The sequence below is a fragment of the Clarias gariepinus genome, chromosome 8 (genome assembly GCF_024256425.1).
Source record: "Clarias gariepinus isolate MV-2021 ecotype Netherlands chromosome 8, CGAR_prim_01v2, whole genome shotgun sequence".
In the NCBI taxonomy this organism is placed as follows: domain Eukaryota; kingdom Metazoa; phylum Chordata; class Actinopteri; order Siluriformes; family Clariidae; genus Clarias; species Clarias gariepinus.
In genome coordinates, this window is record NC_071107.1 from 26,963,462 (window position 1) to 26,986,357 (window position 22,896).

Here is a 22,896-nt window from a genome sequence, read left to right on the forward strand (position 1 = left end):
GGTGAAACAGCCTGAGGCAAGGGGAAAATATATATTTTTAATTAATCCACATACCAAAGTATTTTATTACTGTTTCACTACATATATTTGCCACATATTAAAATGTTTAATTCATTAAAAATTTAAACTCCGGACTTAAATCTGTTAAACAATGTTCCAAACGGTTAAAAATTTAGTTAAAATTTTTAATAAATTAAACATTTTAATAACAGATTTAAGTCCGGAGTTTTACTAGGGCACTCCAAATTTTTCCTTCTAAATCCACTTGATGTGGATTAAATGTGCTTGAGCTTGGCCAAACATTTTCCTTTAGGATTTTCTGGTAGAACACAAAATTCAAGGTTCCATTCATAAGGCAGGTCATCCAGTTCCTGAAGCTGGATAACAGAATAAAAATCCACAGAATAAAAGGCAAAAGGACAAAAGTCTTGGGATAATGCATATGTTTTTGGCAAATTTTTGTATTATGTTTGTACTGTGTCTATTCTTTTTGGTAAGCAATGGCTTTTACCTTGGAGCTCTCCCATGGATGCCATTTGTGCCTCTAGGTCTGGGTGTGGCAAGCAAAATTTAGCACAGCTTTCCAAAAAGAAATTAAATATTTTTTTTTAATCAATAATAGGCAGGGGGGGGGGGGTTATTCTTGTATAATGCCCAGGCTCATGAGACGATATTGTTTCAGTCATCACAGTCATTCCCTAATTTAAATAAATTCTCATAATAAAATGCTTTGTGATATCTATGCCCCTTTTCTTGTTGAATAACTAAACATTTCAATGTGTTTATTAAAAGCATTAAATTGTGGGTTATTTAAAGCCGTTATTTAAGGACCTTCCTACTGTTACTTTTAAAGAGGAGTAGGACTGCTTCTAGGAAATGTGTAATATCAGTGTTTGCAAGGTAATGTAATTTTGACAATTTTTTAGACACTAATTAAACTAAAATCACAATTTTTTTCAAACCCCTATTATAGATCTGTGCAATACTGTCATAATCTAAACCTGTAGAGAAGATGAGACTCTTTTGCTTGCGGAGGAGACAGTAATTAAAAATAAAAATGCCTCTAAAATGGCAATTTGAAACAATCAATGACACCAATTTAGTTGCCCGACAAACCTCTGAGGAGTGTGGAAAATGGTGAATGCTGAAATGTCATGTTATAATGGAATCTCAAAAAAAAAGAAAAAACATAAAAAAAAAAAATTAAATTAGCAAAGATAAAAAAAATAACCTGAGGTAGCACCAGATATGAGAGCGAGCTGCTGTTGCTCTGGTTATAGGGACAAAGACAAGGAGCATGTGAGAAAGAGAAAGTGTGATGACAACAAAGAGCAAGTAACAAAACAAAAAAAAGAAAAGAAAAAAGACAAAAAAAAAGAGAAAACTCACAAAAGTGATACTGTAATTTTGTCTCGAGGAGACCAAAAATCTCTTTGCCATGGGTGCATTTATGTTTGCTGTGTTTGTGTTTAATTAATAAACCTACATTATCTCTGAATGAAAAAAAGCTTTTACGCCCCACATAATGTTTAAACCAACCAAAAAGCCTGCAAGCTTAAAGTAGGTGTAGAAGGGATACAGGAAACCTTGCGAGCATTGAGTACATACAAACTTAGCTCAATTACGTGAACACTTCCGGATTCCTAACTCCTCTCAGACTACTCCCAGAGAGCATCCCTGGATGTTCAGTCAAGGCGCCTCATCCAGACTGGCAGTCGAGTTGCTCCCTCTGATGGCCGAGACATGAGAGCATCCCTGGATGTTCAGTCAAGGCGCATCATGCAGCAGTGGGACCCAATCATGTTATGGCTTGGGCAACACACCGAACAAATTTTGTTTGTTGTGTTTGCACCATCTTAGTGAGGTGCAGGCTCAGTACACAATCATAACTTGTCTAATAATTACCTTTTTAATTTTAGCTTCTTAGGCACACAATATGAGCACACTTTAGCTCACCAGGAAGGTACACAGACGAGATGCTTAATTGGCAGATAGGGGAACCAATACGAATAAAGCATTCATTCATTCAGTCATGTGATTAACTACTGCTTGAACATAGAACACTATAGTAATCTAGGTGCCAGAACTAGAAGTAGTGCTGGGGTTCCCCTGGCTTCAAGCGGCTCACTGCTCCCAGAGCTGTCTAAAGAGCATCCAACTACCAGTCCCAGCACCTCTTGTCTTGGGGCCCCGGCACTCGCAGTGAAGCAAATGTTAGATTCATGATGCACACAGGGAGCCATCCAATATTTGGTAGACATGGTCCAGAGGAATGCCGAGCTCTACAGATCTCCAAACTCATCAAGGACATTTGCACGAAATCACATTAAAAAAAATAGCCTCCATCAACTTGAATCAAATATGTCAGTGAAAATGGGCAAAAGTCACTTATAAAAGTGTGCTAACATAATTTTTAAGGCCACATTATGTTGCTGAGCCTAGACCTGACTACTGAAGCAACCCAGATTATAACACTGGCTCTACAGGCTTGTACAGTGTGCTGTCCTCTGGGCTAGGGTCAATCTGTTGTCATCAGTCCACCAGATTGTTTCCATTGGTCCAAAGTTCGATCTTTATTCTCCATAGTATACTTAAGCCATTTTGCTGACTAGCCTCACAAACAAGTGGTTTTCTTATTGCCACACCGATATTCAGTCACTGTGCACATGGAAATGCTCTTACTTCCTCTATTAATCTTAGCTGTGATTGATACTGTCAATTTGTTTACTATGCAACCTCAACAAAATTATCTCCAAAACCTCCATAATGCATAAGACAGTTCTTAATCCAATTTCAATCATTTTACAGGTCAATAATATCCTAGGACAATATTATCACATACAAACATGACCAAACAAATTTAGTTTAAATCACTAGAGGCCAATCTTTAATCAAGACACACTCATCTCTATTTTTATCTTGTAAGCCACAAGTTTTAGTGTTTGACATTGTAATTAGAGTATACTATTTTTGTCCAAACTATTTAGATGTTTAATTATTTATTTATTTATTTTTTTTTACTACTAAAAGTAAATTTCTGATTTAAAATATAGGACATACAAACATATGGGTACTCATATTAGGTTAAATGCTTATACAGTGGTGTGAAACAGTTATTACCCCCTTACTGATTTCTTATTTTTTTGCATGTTTATCACACTTTGTTTCAGATCATAAACTAATATAAATATTAGTCAAAGATAGCACAAGTAAACACATTATGCACCTTTTAAAAGAAGGCTTTTTATTATAAAGGGAAAACAAAATCCAAAAATACATATCTCTGTGTGAAAAAGTGCTAAAGTGCCACTATTATGCTTTTTTAAATATTATCTTTAACGCAGTGTCATGTAGCTGTATGAACATAAACTATCTGCACTATCTGTGACGCTGACAGTGCACAATAAATGAAGTTTTTGTCTATAAAAAAAAAAAAAAAAAAAAAAAAAAAAAAAGAGTCGGCGCACATTTGCAATCTATTTTTACTCTGTTACAAATCCACGTCACTCCGTAAAATATTTGCATAATGTCTGCCCACGTTCTACGTCGCGGACAACTTGCCCGTCCACGTTCTACATCGCGAACAACTTGCCCGTCCACGTTCTACATCATGAACAACTTGCCCGCCTCTTACAATTAATGCATAAACACAGACTTCAGACATTTTACACTCACTCGCACACATACACATACCGTTTTTTATATATAGTTTGTAAATATTGTTTCTATTTTTGTTTGGTTGTGGTGCACCTTTTTCATTTTCTTTATTTAGTTTTGTATAATACACGTATGCTTTATTTACTTGTTTGTCCTTTTTGCTCACCAGCCTTTTAACGCAACACTGACACAAAGATAAAAGACCTCTCGATTTTTGTAGCCACAGTTAATATAAAATTAGCTGGTCGTTACACAGTAAAACCAACGGCATCTTTTCTATGCATTGACGGGTCTTTAAACCCGTCGTTCAGTTATGATAATGGGCGTTTCGTTTTCCGACACACGCTGTAGCGGTTGACCCATCATAAATCACTGCGCCATTCTGACCAATCACAGCAGTGAGGGCTCACAGAAAGAAGGGGTTTAGACAGACTCAATCTTCAAACTGCTTCACACGAGTCGTTTACGAATCATTTAGAAATGGGGTGAAATTAAATCTATTTTTGGAGAAAACTAAAGTGTTTTTTGACCTTGCATAAATGTAAACCTGTTTTAAGAGACTCATTAAGCAATATTAGCAACTTTTAAAATGGCATAATTAGGGCACTTTAAATAGGACCTGCCTTCACTTTGTCAGAAAGGTCCTATTTAAGTGATTTCTTGATTGCGAACAGGTGTGACAGTAATCAGGCCTGAGTGTGGCTAGAGAAATTTAACTTGGGTGTGATAAACCAGAATTAAATTCTGTTTTAACAGTGGGGGCAAACACTTTTTCCACAGGGCTATGTAGTTTTGGATTTAGTTTTCCCTTAATAATAAAAGCCTTCATTTAAAAACTGCATGATGTGTTTACTTGTGCTAACTTTGAATAAAATTTAAATTAGTTGAATGATTTGAAACAAAGTGGGATAAACATGCAAAAAAAAAAGGAAATCGGTAAGGGGGCAAAGACTTTTACACATCACTGTATTTCATTCCTGCACTGCACAAACTGCAAATACTCATTATTATTCTGGAATATTTATTGGTGTAATGGCTGAACTGCTGTTATGCAATACCCTTAAAGACAACACAGGACCTAGCCTGCTCCAGTCATCCGACACTGACACAGAGATCCCTACTGTATAACTTTAGCCTGTTATTCCATCCTTCAGATCAGCCTTGATACACTATTTACAATCTCTTCACTGGAGCTTTGTATGTGACTTATTCCACATTCCCTTTTTATTCAGTTTTAAAAAAACTGCCAATGAATTTTAAATATGACAAAGCATAACATTAGTCCTGATTTACTAATTTTGACTAATAGTAAAGGGAGAATACGTAGCCAACAACATAAGTTTTAGATTACATGATGGTAATTGGTATGAAGTGCCAAAAAGCTGATTTCCTGGCACACACAATTTGTTTGATGCACAAGTATATTCTACATATTTGTTAATACATATGTTAATTTACCACAAGCATAATTAGATCACAATTAATGTATATAAAAAAATAAATAAAAAAAAATCACACATTCCATATACCATCAAATACCTTCTCTCTATGCCAACATTTTAAGACTCTAAATTCAAATACATTAAATTAACAAACAACATTTTTTTCCTGACTCACCTTCCTCCTACAAGCAGATCTGAAGTGAAGATTCTAAGTGCACATCCATTTTTAAGTGCTTAGGCATCCACCAACACCCACAATGACAATAGCACATAGTTACTACTATAGTAATATTTACAAATTGCTAGAAATACTTCTATGCCTTAATAATGAATTAAGTTTCTGCCATGTACTTCAAATTCCATTAAATTGGAAATGGATGCTTTTCAAATCTGCATGATCAGTGCATCACATGAAAGCATGTGATGTCACATGATACTCTCTCAAGGGCTCCCTTCACTAGAGGCAAGCTTTGGATCACAGAACTAAAGTGAAATGCATAAAACTGTCATGACAAGCCATTGTCTGTTTTCTTCTTCTATTTCACATCATGGTGTTGTAAATTCAAAAATAATAAGATGTCAGTAAATAACCCTATTTCCAGCTAACTTTATTAATGGCCCTGTACCTCAACAGGGAAATCTACACAGTGATGACACAAAATCTTAATTGTTCCCAAAAGAGTGGAAATTATTACAAAAGTTTTTTTGTTAAAAAAAAGGGACTATTCTAGAATGGGATAGTCAAAAAGTACTGACATTTACATTACATTTAGGCATTGGCAGACACTCTTACCCAGAGTGACATAGAAAATTGCTTTGAATATCTTATGAATCTGATGAGAAATGCCATGAGTATGCCAAGCTTTTAAAGATAAATGTAGCTACCTTAGACAACAAATGTTTTCATAATTTAAATGTCTAACATTAATGTACAATGTTACAATATAATAAAAATAATAGAGAAAAAAACCTTTGTTGTTTCGTTTCACTGTGTAATTAACTGTATATGGTTGAAATGACAATAAAAGACTACTCGACCTTGAAGGAGAAGGTGTGCCCAAACTTTTGACTGGTAGTTTATGATCAGGTGTCCATATACCACATACATTATATTGCTAAAAGTATTTATACACCGTTCCAAATCACTAAATTCAGGTATTCCAATCCCTTCCATGGTTACAGGTGTATAAAATCAAGCACCTAGGCATGCAGACCGCTTGCATGCACTCGTTACCCTAAACTAAACATTTTCTATTTATCCTGATCAAATAAACTATAAAAAATACAATACATTGGGCAAATGTATGTGTGCCTTTTGTATGGTTTGTATTTGTGACGTTTCTTGTCTTCATGTGCTTTAGTTTACCTGCGATGAGATCCCATCTCTGAATAAGGAAAAGTAATTAAGAAACATAAATAAATGAAGGTGGTGGTCTGTAAATTTTATAAGTTTGTCTTTATATTTACACATATTCCACTTTAGAATATAAGCCTCTTCAACTTCCGGGTTCCAGGGTTAAATTCCAAACATCCTTAAATATGTATGTGACGCATCCGAGTGGCGCAGTGGTAAAGTGCTCGCCCTATCATCCAGAGATCGCTGTTTCAAACCCCGGGTGATGCTGTTTTCCTCTCCCAGCCAGAGGCACAGAGAGAGCTGATTAGCTGAGCTCTCTCAGGGGGGAGGGATGAGAGTCTGTGAGCTCGCGCACGCGGAAGGAGCGATTTTTTAAAATAATTTTTTTGTCAAACCTCAAATGTCCTTTAGTGTGACTGTCTTAAGCATGGTTTAATAAATTTTAATTTCTTTAAATTACAAAGAACAGCATAAAATGTTTTTAAATACCTCTGGAATAATTTTAAAAGGGTCTATTTTAAGAAATTGCAAACTTATCACATATTTCTAAAAGCATAGGAACGTAAACAATATTTTGTTACTGAAAACTATGTCCTCTGGTGTGATGAGTTTAAATCAGGCAATCTCATGGACAACTGTATTTAGTTGAAGTACTCTATTCAAGGTCAGGATACTGAAGCCCCCTGTGAAGCTCATGCATGTAGAGTACACAGTGAGTTCTTGTCTCAGAATGAGTTAATATTTAAAGTTAAATATTTAAACGACACAAAAGGCCGAAATTCATATACACATTTGTGGCCTATTCTGTCATGTTGCAGGACAAAACTGTCAGACAAGAGGACAAGAACTCTTAAAGAATAAATTTAAAAAAAATTGTAGCAGTTCTTTATAGAACTGCTTCAGTACAGACACATGTGTAAGACATGGGGTGTGAATGGCTCTCTTGAGGTAATTCCATAGCATCTTTTTGGGTTTAAAGTCTGCGCTCTGACTAGGCCTCACCAAAGGCGCATTTTCTTTTTTTTTTTTAAGCCATTCTGTGTTGGATTTACTTCAATGCTTAGGGTCATTGTCCTGCTAAATCATCCAGCTGAAATTTAATTGAAGTTGGAAGACAGCCATCCTGACATTATCCCGTATGATATTTTGGTGATCCTGGGAAATAATTTTTCCTTCCAAGATGGCACATGGTCCAATCATAATGCCCACTCCACCATACTTCACCGTTGGGATGATGTTTTGAAGTTTCAAAAATGTTAGCCTTTTTGCAGCATACATAATGTTGAGTATTCTTCGGGAACAATTAAATGTTTTTCTTCGTCAGTCCGCAAAAAAAAAAAAAAAAAAAAAAAATTCTCCCAGTAGTGTTCCAGATTGCTGATGCTCAAGATGATCAAGATGCTCTTTCCCAAACTTCAGGCATTAAAGTAGGTCTAAACCACACATCCAAGCTCATTTAATTAATATGATTCCAAGTGTAAAAACTATTAACTTTAATAAGGTTTTTATTTATATATGAAACAACTTACTTTTTACCTCAGGACAGTGAATAATTAATGGGTGTGTTCAATAAAAATACAAGAAATTATAACTGTTATCAGCTCAAGCACATTGCGTCCATTGTGACTTAGATGAAGATTAGATTACATGTTATGGCAAATTGATGCAGAAAACCATTTAATTACAAAAAAATTACAGATTTTTCTTGCCACTGTGGAATAAATTATAAAAGAAAATTAACTTTTTCACGAATAATAACATTTTTCAAAATGCACTGCATATTCCAGACTTTCTATTTCAACCCAAAGATAAGTGGTTTTATCCAGGCCAGGCTTTTTTTTTTTGCACAGAGGCATTGTCATGCAGGAATCGATTTGTCTTAGGAACCATCACATCCAGCAAAGGATAATTACATTGCTCCGGCATACGAAAACATCCTTTGCAATTGTGTGCTTCAATCATTGTGACTGTGCATACACAAGGATGTAATGGTCAGGTGTTTACAAACTTTTTGCCTTACAGTGTATATATATAGTCTTGAGAAAGAATATACCCCCTCCCATAACTTCACCGATCAGCTATGACATTAAAATAATAAGCAAATATTATGCTTATTATAATTTAGGTTCAGTTTGTGCCACCAGGGCAGCTCTGACCCCAAGAGGTAGGACTCCACAAGAGTTGAATGGTGGTGTCTAGCGATGGATCCGTTACTGTAGGTGCTGTGGTTTGCAGGGTCATCTGACAGCAATCCTAACTTGATTGCATGGTTGCTGATACCACAACAAGTTGGTTTAAGTACTGGATAAGTAGAGGGTTGTACTGGAAAGTTACCTGAGCAGAATGGAACCTAATGTTGTCGGCAGTTTTTCTACACACCTCAGTGTCTGATGTATTGCAAGGCTATATCCCAAACGCTTTTTTACTTACCATATTAAAGTGTGGTTACTGTAAACTGTAATTTATGGAGGTTATTGTCATGATCATTGAGGTTATAGTCATAACCATTCGTTCCCTTTCAGTCAATTCACTCGGTACAACACATATTGTATGGAACATGTATTCACGCCCCGCCGAGCAGCTACCAAAGTTTGCCACAAGAACTCTGATAGCTACTCTACTGCATCATGGACCCCGCAGAGAGGACAGAATGAGCCACAGAGGGGGCCGTTATATCAAGTCGGTAGAACCAGACAAAAGTGTGCGGTGAAGACCAACTGGCTGCTGCGCAAATATCACCCACGGACATTCCTTTGAACAACGCCCATGATGTTGCATTAGCTCTTGTTGCATGTACTTTCACACCCTGAGGCAATGGGACACCCTTACTGCTATAAGCTAATGAAATTGTCTCCACGATCCAATGGGAAAGCCGCTGTTTAGACAGCGCTTTACCTTTTACTGGACTGGCAAAGCAGACAAACAGTTGATCACATAAGCGCATATTTACTGTACGGTCTATGTAGACCCGGCCGTAGAGTAACCATAAAACCATTAGCAGCAAACTGCATACAAGATGGATGCACGGACAAAGCGTGGAGATCACCCACTCGTTTAGCAGACTCTAAAGAAAGAAGAAGTGCCGTCTTATATGAAAAAAATTTTATATCTATAGACTCAACTGGCACTAACAATAAATCCCAAGACGGAACACTGGCCCTCACAGTGGGTCGCAGACGTCGCACTCCTTTTAAAAATCGTAGTGCCAGCGGATGAGCCCCTGGTGACACTCCATCAAAACCAAGATGACAGGCTGATATAGCGGCCAAGTATACTTTAATGGTATTTAATGGAAGGAAAGGCCTTTTTCTAATAATTCTTGTAGAAAAGACAAAACCTCCACCATGGAGCACTAAAATGGAAGAACATTACGTTACCTTTCAACAGGTAAGCGTGCAAGTTCCCCAGCTCGGAACACGGGTGCACTACCTCTCCCCCTGCCTGAGACAGAAGGTCCCTGAGGAGAAGAAGTTTCCATGGTTCTGCAGCTAGCAGGCTGACTATCTCTGCATACCACAACTTCATCGGCCAACGAGGGGCCACCAGGATTAGGGACTGGCCCTGCTGATGCACCCTCTCTGTGACAAGCAGAATCAGTTCCACTGGAGGAAAAGCATACAATAGAGCTGGGGGCCATGAGTGTGCCAGCGGATCGATCCCCAGAGGGGCAATGCGATCTGTCATGGAAAAGAATAGTGGGCAGTCAGCATTCTCTTTTGGATGACTGTGTCTTTGTAGCGATGAACGCCGGAGCTGGCGACAAAGCGCACATGACTCAGGCTCAGCTAGCGCTCTCCTAGCATGGAAAATTCCCAGACAGTGCAAGGAGAAGCCGCAGTCCCGAGGACAGGGGCAAAGAGCGGACAACTTCTTTGCCACATTAGCTTCCATGCTCATGCCAGTTAGCACTGTTAGCACGGCTAAACAGAAGCAAACCTGAGATGTCGCCAATGTTCCGACTGACAGTGAACTTAAAGTCAGCGCTCCGCGGGTAAATGATTTCACCAAAATGAGGCTGTTGTCGCTAACACCAACAAGAGCAGTTAAGCTGATTTTAAGCGCAGTCTTGTAAAGTAAAATGTAGAGTTGACTAGCAGCACCTAAAAAACTTTTACGAAAAAGGTGTTTACAGCGAGGTGAACAGCATAAGAACTGGGGGTCAACCCAGTCATGCCTTTACGGCGTGAATATAGGTGGCTTCAGCCAGGACACGAGAGGGAGTGATATCCCATACAATATGTGTTGTACTGAGTGAATTGACTAAAAGGAAACTGTACACACAATCATTTACAAACATGGCTTACACATTATAGGAACTCAGCTGGCAGTTAGTAAGTAGCACATCCCCATACAATCGTGACCTTGTTCCAAGTGATCTCATATTTGAGCCATTAAAAGGAGTTCATTGGGCGACAGTGATTCGAATGTGAAGAAGGCAGAACAATTAAAAATGATGAAGTGCGGGAAAAAATTTGTTAGTGTGGTAGAGGACATACAGAGTTTAAACAAAAAATAAGAGTAGCGTTTACTCTCATGGCTGTGTTCTGTTATTCTGCACAATCAAATGTCCCAGTTTGACTTGAACACCTTTCATAAATAGCAGTAGAGCATTATTATGAACAATGATGTACAGTACACATACAATTTGGTGGAAAAAAAAAAAACACTTACCAGAATTTCAGTTCATCCTTTACTCCAGGCTCTTTCAGGTGTTGCACAGACCGGAACAAAATCAGAAATTTCTCCAAGTATTGCAGACTGACCTGAGAGAGAAACGAATAGATGGACAGGCAAACAGGTAGACCAACAGATTTTTGTAATGCAAGTGTAATTCTACTCAGTTTGTAGATAGCATATTAACAAGAGTATACATAAACACACAAATGCATGCAGGTACATAATGCGCATACGCACGCATGCACACATACACAAGCACGTGAAAAAGTTTTAGGGAAGCAAGAACACTTTCAACAATAGAAATGTATATATATGAATTAATAAAATGGAATATAAATGAACAGAAGAAAAATCCAAATCAAATAAATTTTTGGTATGACCACTCTTTTCCTGTAAAGCATCAATTTTACTAGGTACACTTGCACACTTGTCTTAAAGGAACTCAGCAGGAAAATACGGATCCTTTCTGGATGAACAGTGCCCCATACCTTCGGTCTCTTCATGTAATCCCAGACAGACTCAATTGACATCAGTGCTTGTCAAACCATCACTTCCAAGACTTCTCTGTGCGGAATATAGTTCTTAATGTCATTGGCTGCATATTTGGCCTAGTCCTACTGCAGAATAAATTTGGAACCAATCAGATGTCTCCCTGATGATTGAAAAAAGTATCTGCTTTTGTTTCTCAGCATTGAGAGCACCATTAATCCTAACCAAATCTCCAAATGCATTTGCATTTCATGTTACAGGTCATACACTGTGGAAAGATTGAGCACAGCAACAAGATCCACAGTGCATGAGCAAGGTTCCTCCCAGGCAATGATTTCAAACAGTCTAGGGTTTCACAATGTGCTGTTAAGCCTATTTTATATCTCTGATCCTACAAAATCCCTGACTTTATTCAAATTTATTCAAGAATTGATGCTGGTTTGCCAAGACAACGAGTAGGCATACCAAGCTAAATCAAATAGATATTTGGTGTAACTACAGTACCCTTTGGCTGGGAAAACCAGCATCAATTCACTATAGAAATATTTCCCTCCCCTGTTTAAGACAAATGAAAGTACAATAGTAAACCAAATCTAATGACAAAAAAAAGGATTTTTTTTTAAATATATATTCACAGTGCCTTAATATTATTGCCACTTGCATGAACTTCTGAAATCTCCCAAAATGTCTCAAATGATATTGAGGTAAGGAGACTGTGATAGCCATTTCTCCTCTTTAATCATCAATTTTTTTTTCTGTTGTAGCCACTGATGGGTCATGCTGGTCTTGTTTTTTTTGGACTTCTCTTATGGAAGGTCAAGGAAAGGCCAAGTTTCTTTCATGCATGGCTTCTAGGCTGATGAATGCAAATTGGCCTCCAATAATGTTTGATAACATACAGGATTTTGACTTGCCATCAGCTTTGCTCAAATTCCCTTTGCCATTGCAGCTTACGGAGCAACCAGAACTTCAGATATATACCACAATGCTTCACAGTAGGGATGGACTACTTATCATACATCTTGCTGACTCCTCTCTAAATATATCATTTATCGTTGTGGGGAAAAAATTACATTTTGGCAACTTGATCGCCAATTTTTGTTAAAATCTTTGCTGCTCTACCTCATTATGACTTGTTATCAACAGAACCCAACTCAACATAAACACCAGTGCTAGCTGGTCAGCACAGGTTTTAAAGGACCTGACCTGATTTGGTCTCGTCCTGCAGCCTTCCTGGTATTCAGTGAGCTGACGATATTCCTCATATTGTGCTTAAGATGATTAACATGTTTCTTATTCTGAAACTCTTTAAGCCCAGTTAATTACAGGCTTAAAGCAAAGGTAAAAAGCGTCTTCCAGACACACAGCAGCATTCACTGTTCTTGGGGTGTTTTATAGCCTACAATTATTCTCATTTTGGGGTTTGCTATTACCTACAAACTTCATATAACTGCTCTTATGTAAAGTTCCTATGTACCAAAGGTTCTCACAGCCACTTTAATGAAAATGTGACTCTAGGTTCCTTCTATAGCCCGACTTCACAGCATTTTCCATGTCATATGATGTAGCCTTGTACTCTCTCTCTCAAACATGATAAGCACTATGACCAACCATGCCTGCATATAGATAAGATAAATAATATTTCCCATATTTTATCTATATGATAAGAAGACTTCATTGTCTTCCAACCAATCCTATAAAAATATTGCATTTTAAAACTTAAACCTCTCATTTTACCCATCTTTGGTAATATACATGTACTTTGGGCAGATCATGGCATCATAAATATATTGATGCTAAATCACATGTATGTTGGTTGTTTGCTCTGCCAGTTTAAGATGTTACATATGTGTAACATGCATAAAACGTCTTACACCCACCCATCTTAGCTCCAGGCATTAACTTGAAAGTGCCCACTTGCCTCTAAAGGTACATTATCCAAAGTTTAGCATATTTATTTTCATTCCAATAATTTACTTTTGATTCCTTGCATGTATTATGACACTCAGCATAGTGTTGTACAGTACATAATTAGACACACAAGTAAAAAAAAAAAACAACAACTATGTGTTGCATTTATCCAATCAATGAACTGCTACAAAGAAAACTAAATCTTACTTTTAAATAAAATACTTAATGTCTATTTGTCCTCCTCGGTTTATTTATCCGCGCGCTTGGTTTTTTTTGGGGGGGGTATGGCCAAACTTAAATTATCCACCTGCAGCAAACCAAAAATGTCATCTGCTTTTGTGTGCCATCATCCTTTTAGCGCATGTAATGGAATGTGCAGTTAGCAGTCAACCAAACAAAAAAAGGAGTTTAAAAAAAAAGAATAATATATTTATTATTATTATCTATGACGACATATTAATATGACAATAATTTAACCTTTAATTAAGTCAAGAAATAATTAATATTACATAGGCTAGTAATCTGTATAAAATAAATAAATCTCGGTACATCTTTAGTCAATTATTATCAACAATATGGAAAAAGAAACATCAGCGCTGGTGACTTCACAGAGTGTTTCCAATAGTGAAGTTCCCTTCACCTATGTGAAATACACTTCGGAATGGAACGCAGTTCGGGGCTCAAAAAGTTCAATAAATCACGTGCCGGCGGGTGTCGTATTTTAAGCGACAAAAAATTAAACATGTTTTATTTTAAATGTTACAAGATCACCATAATCTTCAATTTTAGCAGATCCTTTCTGGATGAACAGTGCCCCATACCTTCGGTCTCTTCATGTAATCCCAGACAGACTCAATTGACATCAGTGCTTGTCAAACCATCACTTCCAAGACTTCTCTGTGCGGAATATAGTTCTTAATGTCATTGGCTGCATATTTGGCCTAGTCCTACTGCAGAATAAATTTGGAACCAATCAGATGTCTCCCTGATGATTGAAAAAAGTATCTGCTTTTGTTTCTCAGCATTGAGAGCACCATTAATCCTAACCAAATCTCCAAATGCATTTGCATTTCATGTTACAGGTCATACACTGTGGAAAGATTGAGCACAGCAACAAGATCCACAGTGCATGAGCAAGGTTCCTCCCAGGCAATGATTTCAAACAGTCTAGGGTTTCACAATGTGCTGTTAAGCCTATTTTATATCTCTGATCCTACAAAATCCCTGACTTTATTCAAATTTATTCAAGAATTGATGCTGGTTTGCCAAGACAACGAGTAGGCATACCAAGCTAAATCAAATAGATATTTGGTGTAACTACAGTACCCTTTGGCTGGGAAAACCAGCATCAATTCACTATAGAAATATTTCCCTCCCCTGTTTAAGACAAATGAAAGTACAATAGTAAACCAAATCTAATGACAAAAAAAAGGATTTTTTTTTAAATATATATTCACAGTGCCTTAATATTATTGCCACTTGCATGAACTTCTGAAATCTCCCAAAATGTCTCAAATGATATTGAGGTAAGGAGACTGTGATAGCCATTTCTCCTCTTTAATCATCAATTTTTTTTTCTGTTGTAGCCACTGATGGGTCATGCTGGTCTTGTTTTTTTTGGACTTCTCTTATGGAAGGTCAAGGAAAGGCCAAGTTTCTTTCATGCATGGCTTCTAGGCTGATGAATGCAAATTGGCCTCCAATAATGTTTGATAACATACAGGATTTTGACTTGCCATCAGCTTTGCTCAAATTCCCTTTGCCATTGCAGCTTACGGAGCAACCAGAACTTCAGATATATACCACAATGCTTCACAGTAGGGATGGACTACTTATCATACATCTTGCTGACTCCTCTCTAAATATATCATTTATCGTTGTGGGGAAAAAATTACATTTTGGCAACTTGATCGCCAATTTTTGTTAAAATCTTTGCTGCTCTACCTCATTATGACTTGTTATCAACAGAACCCAACTCAACATAAACACCACTGCTAGCTGGTCAGCACAGGTTTTAAAGGACCTGACCTGATTTGGTCTCGTCCTGCAGCCTTCCTGGTATTCAGTGAGCTGACGATATTCCTCATATTGTGCTTAAGATGATTAACATGTTTCTTATTCTGAAACTCTTTAAGCCCAGTTAATTACAGGCTTAAAGCAAAGGTAAAAAGCGTCTTCCAGACACACAGCAGCATTCACTGTTCTTGGGGTGTTTTATAGCCTACAATTATTCTCATTTTGGGGTTTGCTATTACCTACAAACTTCATATAACTGCTCTTATGTAAAGTTCCTATGTACCAAAGGTTCTCACAGCCACTTTAATGAAAATGTGACTCTAGGTTCCTTCTATAGCCCGACTTCACAGCATTTTCCATGTCATATGATGTAGCCTTGTACTCTCTCTCTCAAACATGATAAGCACTATGACCAACCATGCCTGCATATAGATAAGATAAATAATATTTCCCATATTTTATCTATATGATAAGAAGACTTCATTCTCTTCCAACCAATCCTATAAAAATATTGCATTTTAAAACTTAAACCTCTCATTTTACCCATCTTTGGTAATATACATGTACTTTGGGCAGATCATGGCATCATAAATATATTGATGCTAAATCACATGTATGTTGGTTGTTTGCTCTGCCAGTTTAAGATGTTACATATGTGTAACATGCATAAAACGTCTTACACCCACCCATCTTAGCTCCAGGCATTAACTTGAAAGTGCCCACTTGCCTCTAAAGGTACATTATCCAAAGTTTAGCATATTTATTTTCATTCCAATAATTTACTTTTGATTCCTTGCATGTATTATGACACTCAGCATAGTGTTGTACAGTACATAATTAGACACACAAGTAAAAAAAAAAAACAACAACTATGTGTTGCATTTATCCAATCAATGAACTGCTACAAAGAAAACTAAATCTTACTTTTAAATAAAATACTTAATGTCTATTTGTCCTCCTCGGTTTATTTATCCGCGCGCTTGGTTTTTTTTGGGGGGGGTATGGCCAAACTTAAATTATCCACCTGCAGCAAACCAAAAATGTCATCTGCTTTTGTGTGCCATCATCCTTTTAGCGCATGTAATGGAATGTGCAGTTAGCAGTCAACCAAACAAAAAAAGGAGTTTAAAAAAAAAGAATAATATATTTATTATTATTATCTATGACGACATATTAATATGACAATAATTTAACCTTTAATTAAGTCAAGAAATAATTAATATTACATAGGCTAGTAATCTGTATAAAATAAATAAATCTCGGTACATCTTTAGTCAATTATTATCAACAATATGGAAAAAGAAACATCAGCGCTGGTGACTTCACAGAGTGTTTCCAATAGTGAAGTTCCCTTCACCTATGTGAAATACACTTCGGAATGGAACGCAGTTCGGGGCTCAAAAAGTTCAATAAATCACGTGCCGGCGGGTGTCGTATTTTAAGCGACAAAAAATTAAACATGTTTTATTTTAAATGTTACAAGATCACCATAATCTTCAATTTTTTAATTACATTTTAAAAATCTAACGAACTAAAATAAAATACATTTTAATTAAATACTAATTATTTATTTTCCAAAGAAACAGGGAGCCGCGGCAGAGGAATGAGCCCCATGCCGGCCCCTGCCATAGTTTCCAGGTTTGCTTGTAATGCCATTGACAAAATCTTTAACACTGTGGACACACGGATGCTTTGTGCCTTATTGTCAAGGAACACTCTTTAAGACAACTTAGATGAACCCTAATTTCGACATTACAGAGCATTAAAAGAGCCCAATTTTTACAATCTGACACAATTTCGTAGAAAAAAATTACATTTTACTAAATCTTACTGGCACTTTATACAGTGTAAGATTCAACAACGATTATTACAGAATTTACCTATTTGCTTTTATAAGCAAATAAATAGATAAATCTTAAGTAAGTTTTAATCTTTGTAGATTCTTTTTTTTAGGCCAGGCAGTGTGTGTGTATGTGTGTGTGTATACAATATGTATGTATTGCATGTACATATACAAAGAGAGAGAAAGAAATTTGGTTAAACATTGCACCTTAATTTCAATTCAAGATTTTGTATTGATGGGCGAGTCAAACCCGTGCATAAAGTCTTTTAAAAAAATGTTCTGTAATACTGTTTATTTGTTAATTTTAAGTTGTGTCGAAATATTAAATAGACAGACAGACAGACAGACAGACAGACAGACAGATAGATAGATAAAAGAGAAGAAAAATCTAAATCAAATGAACATTTGGTATGACTACGCTTTGACTTTAAACCAGCATCAATTTTTACACATAATCAGGAATTTTGTAAAATAAGAGAAAGCATTAAACTTTATACCAAGCAGGAGCTAATGATCATTCGTTTTATATGTGGGCTGAAATGCAGTTATTATCTAAAACAGCTGTGCAGAGAAAGACCGTTTCATGTCACAGGTTATACACCATGAAACAAGCAATGTTTAAAAAAGGCTTTGAAAATGCTTGAAAAATGAAAAAGGCTGACACAGCAACAAGAAACAAGGAAGTTATACTAGGTTTCCCCCCAGGCAGCAAATTCAAAGCAGTATGGGGTTTTAAGATGTGCTGTTCTACAGTGGCGATTTTGAAAAAGCACAAAAACAGTGTTAAGGACCGCAGACGCCATACAGTAGATGAAAGACGCCATGCTTACTTCCCTTAAACATCAGATGATGTCCAGCAGTGCCATCAACAAATAACTGGCAGAAAACAGTGGGGACCTATGTATACCCATCTGGAGTATACCTTGTCTGAAGAAGTCTGGCCAGAAGTGATCTTCATGGAAGAATTGCAGCCCAATAGTCATATTTCTGACATGGAAACAAGGCTAAGAGACTCAAATATGCAAGAAAACATAGAAACCAGGGTGCAGAACACTGGCAGCAGGTGCTCTGGACTGATGAGTCAAATTTGGAAATATTCGGCTGTAGTAGGAGACAAGTTGTTTGGCGAAGGACTGGAGAGTTGAATGATAATGAATGTTTTCAGGCAACAGAGAAGCATGGTGGAGGTACCTTGAAGTTTTAGGCTGCATTTCTGCAAATGTAGTTGGAGCTTTGGTCAAAATAAATGGTGTCCTTAATGTAGAGAAATACTGGGAGATATTAAGCCATCATGCAAAACCATCAGGTAGTCTTCTGATTAGCCCCACATTTATTTTGCAGCAGAACGACCCCAAACATACTGACAATGTCATTAATCTTTAGCATAGAGGAAAAAGTCCTGGAAGTAATTGTTTAATCTCCACAGAGCCCTGATCTGAACATCATTGGGACTGTCTGGGCTCACATAAAAAGAGAGAAGAATTTGAAACAGCCTAAATCCACAATTAGTTAGTTCTTCCAGATGTTTGGAACAACCCAATTGCAAAGTTCCTTCAAAAACGATGTGCAAGTATACAGTACATAAAGGAATTGATGCTGATTTGATTTAGATTCATCTTCTGTTCATTTACTTTTTCAATTTATAAAACAAATACTACTAACACTAATTTGGAACGCATTCTTTTATAACTGTCTAAATTTTTAGCAGTACTTTATACAAAGGCAAATAAAAAATTATCTGCACTCCGGTTATATTAAAACTTCTGTTGGACATACTGTTTAGTCAGCACTTTCTATTCAATGCTACCGTCTCCCTGGTCACTGCTGTGCAGCCTCAGTTGTAATTTGCAAGCACTGAAGCCTTAACATTATACTAAATGTAGAAGACTGCTGTCATCCAACATTTACTTGCATGACAATGCATGTTTGCACAAACCAATGTTTGGAGGTGTTAAAACATCCTCCCTATAGTCCTGATCTTGCTCCAGACTTTAGAAAGTCAGAAAAATTGTTTTTATTATTATTAGTTAAATTTTTTTTTAACTCTGTTCTATGTTGGGGTTACTTTAGCATGAATTACATCAATAGGTTATGGCATGGAGGCGATCAGTTTATCGCACTGCTGAGGCGTTATTGTACACACCAGGTTGCTCAGATTCCTCCAACTTGTCTGTATTTTTGAGTCATGTGCCTTTCCACTCTTCTTGACCTTGATTTCCAAATTAAATGCAAAATTTTATTTCTTTTGAAAAAAAGGATCACAGAGCAACAGTCCAGTTCTTTTTTCCTTCGTCAGTGTGTGGTGGCTAATGCACTGACTTCAGCCTTACTTAATTCCTTGTAAAGCTCTCTTAAGTTCTTGAATAGGCTTTGCTTAATAGTCTTCTTAAGGCTATGGCCATCCCTTTGCCAAAACTTTTCCCACACTCTTCCATTCTAGTCAAATTTCCATTAATATGCTTCAATACAGCACTTTGCAAACAGTCAGTGCTTGCAGTGATGAACTTTCTGTGGCTTACTCTCTTAATCGGAGGGTTTCGATGATCATGTATCAATGTAGAAAGAAATTTAAAAATAAGGAAAGACCATACACACAAACAAACACACAAGGTCAAAAAGGCTAATCAAAGTCTGGTGATTAGGCTGGTAGTATGCTAGAGAAGCTTGGATTTAAAAAAAAAATAATAATAACTTATTCACACACATCTACACAGGCTACTTTGCACAATATCTATTAACCAGTAAGTTACACACTTATAATCAACACCATCTAAGAATCAGTTTGCAAATAGAGAAAGAAAGTCTGGAGAAGAAAAGTAATGACTGTGCCATCAGCTATTTAAGTAAGAAGAGGGTTTTGGGGCAGGCAATTTTCTTTTGAGCTCATGAAACAACATAATAGAACATATAGCATTCATCCATTTCAACCAAGGTAGACATTTTAGAATTTGTTGTGGATGATACATACAAGACTAATGAGAAGACAAGACTAACAACATCTGAGCTGCTAATAACATCTTAATTCCTGTCATTCTGTGAATGAAATGCAAATAGAAGCCAGTGAGTCTATTTAATTGATGGCAATAATAAAAACTGTCAAAAACAAAACTAAATTTAAGAAATTAGCTTCTCTTTTTTGTTATATTTGAATCAGATAATAGGAAGCATTATTTGATTGTATGATTTTTCTTTTGAGACTTGCATTTCACACTCTGCATGAGTCTACATTAACAATCTTAAACATGCACACGTTAACTGAACACAAGTTTTTGGACATGCTTCAGAATATTTGCAAATTACTGCACACTGTGTCTGCAAATGAGTTTTCACAAGGCTTATAAATGTTTTCAAACAAGTTTTGAAAACAAACTGAACTAATGTGTGCTTGTATTCTGTCAGTTACTTTATGGCGTTTATGTACATTGTTATTAGTCTTATGGCTCCTCCCGGTGAAGGGTTGCCATAGCGGACTAACTGATCCACACAACACCTTGGATAGGTTTTATCAATGCTGGATGCCCTTCCTGATGCAACCCTCCCATTTTATCCGGGCTTGGGAACGGCACTGCATCTAGTGGCTGGAGTTTGAGCATTGGCTGGGAATTGAACCAGGGCCTTCAGCAAGGTAGGCGGGAAACCTACCACTGAGGCACCAATGGTATGGCCTTTATGTACAATGAGCCAAATTTAGAAAGGATCCATGCACAAAGATTCAGTTATTTTGCTTACTTTACCAAATTGCATTTCTAGAAAAAGTTTGATCACTATGAATTAAATTTTATTTTTCAGTGGTCTTCATGGGATACATGTCCAACAAACCACTGATAAATAAAACCATGCATTTCTTACAACTAAATCGCTATGGGAGAAAATTGTACGTGCCTTTTAATACGCTCATAAATATTAGAACGTTGAGACATGACACTGACTAGATTATACGCGCGCGCGCAATGATAACAAATGCAATATGTTCAGTATAGTGTACAGTATGTTGTTGATGCTTACACAAGGGTCTGCTCCCTGTTCACGACAATCCATGTATTTCTCCCAGGCGAGAGTAAGATTGTATGCTTGTTGGTTGGCCATCATTAATTCCAGCTTGAAGTGATAACTGTGATGAACTAGATTTTAAGGTGCAAATCCATATAAAACTCAATTTGTTACAGGGCCCGTGGACTTTGTAAACCCTCCATGAGGATTTATTACCTAAAAGGCAAAGAAAAATAATTAAACTCATACGCGTTTAGATGATACTCGATGTGTACAGCTAGCTAGCATGTGGCAACGTTAATAAAATACCAAGTGACTTGTCCCAAACACTAAGAACAGTGACAACTCTTAAACAACTTTGCTGAAAACCCAGCTGACCAATTTTTAATCAAGGTAAAGCGTTTGATTAATAGTATTTACAACGACATATTCGTGGCGCTTATTTCTAATCTTAACTGATATTAGCCGACCGAAACTAAACTAATGGCTGATTACTATAGCAAGTGGCTAGCTACTAAACGTTACTATGCTATGCTAACTCCTTACTTCCCGTCAAGCTGAATAATGCAATCATAACATGAAGCGTGATTATACAACTATGTTAACTAAACTTCTTTACTGTTGTTTAGGTCATAGTAACGGTTTAGTGTACTGTAACGTTACAACAATTTTACAAAACCGGTAGTAATTTTCGTATTCGGTACAGCAACCCTGTTTCCAAGCTCACAAATATGGCCATTTGGTGGCCTTTTTCAATGGTTATTTTATCGACAAACGCGTTTAAACCTGCACACAGTTCTATTTACCATCTTCGATATTTCAGTGCTTATACATAATGCAAGTATACTCACCTTTCCTTCCACAGTCTAGCATACATGAGTATAACCGCTCTACTTAAAGAAGAAGAAAAAAAAAAAAAAACAAGTACAATATTTCCGTAAATAACGCCAATAAGTCAGTATTGGTCGAAATGTGGCTAATACCGTATCACAATATTTGCATCCAAGGACCATAAAATACGCTGTCTCTTCGCTTCAACCATTGTGATGACGTCAAAACAAGGGTCTCCCTGAGTAGGAGGAGCTCCGTTTGTGAACAAGTGCACACGTGCAATGGTGTGCCTGGCTGATGTTTGACGTATAAAATTAACTTCTTTTTACAGGAGATTATGATTTTAGTTATTTGTAGCCGGGATCAGTAATTTACTTTGCTAGGAAACATTAACATTGGACAGATTTTTGGCTTTTCACATGATATTATTAGTAAACAGAAGAAAAAAACATTTTGAAGAAGATTCAGTGCCTTAACAGCAGCATTTATGATATTACCCAAACAGTATAAATACATATTAACTGCAGTTACGAGTAGTTTATCTGTTTTGTACACCACTGGTAGCTGTATAGGAAAATGTGATATTCCACTGTTGCTAAACAATTTTCACTAGTGTTACATTAGGCTGCAATCAGGTATAATAAAATATCAGGTAAATTGTGACCATATAACTTAACAGCATT

General features: G+C 36.7%; 1 protein-coding gene across 3 annotated transcripts in view; it reads right to left on the bottom strand.

Moving 5' to 3' along the window:
• lyst (lysosomal trafficking regulator) overlaps positions 1–22,433 on the bottom strand; it is a 227,574-nt gene extending 205,141 nt beyond the window's left edge. For 2 of the 3 annotated variants that reach the window (XM_053502052.1, XM_053502051.1), the window contains exons 1-3: positions 22,234–22,433; positions 21,398–21,598; positions 11,128–11,219 (exon numbers count right to left, since the gene is read on the bottom strand). In XM_053502052.1, coding sequence (XP_053358027.1) covers positions 11,128–11,219; positions 21,398–21,481 — 176 coding nt within the window. In that variant the 5' untranslated portion in view covers positions 21,482–21,598; positions 22,234–22,433. Of the gene's footprint in view, positions 1–5,274; positions 5,304–11,127; positions 11,220–21,397; positions 21,599–22,233 lie in introns of those variants that run through there. The other variant, XM_053502053.1, reaches the window with a different exon arrangement.
• Positions 22,434–22,896: the final 463 nt, after the last annotated feature.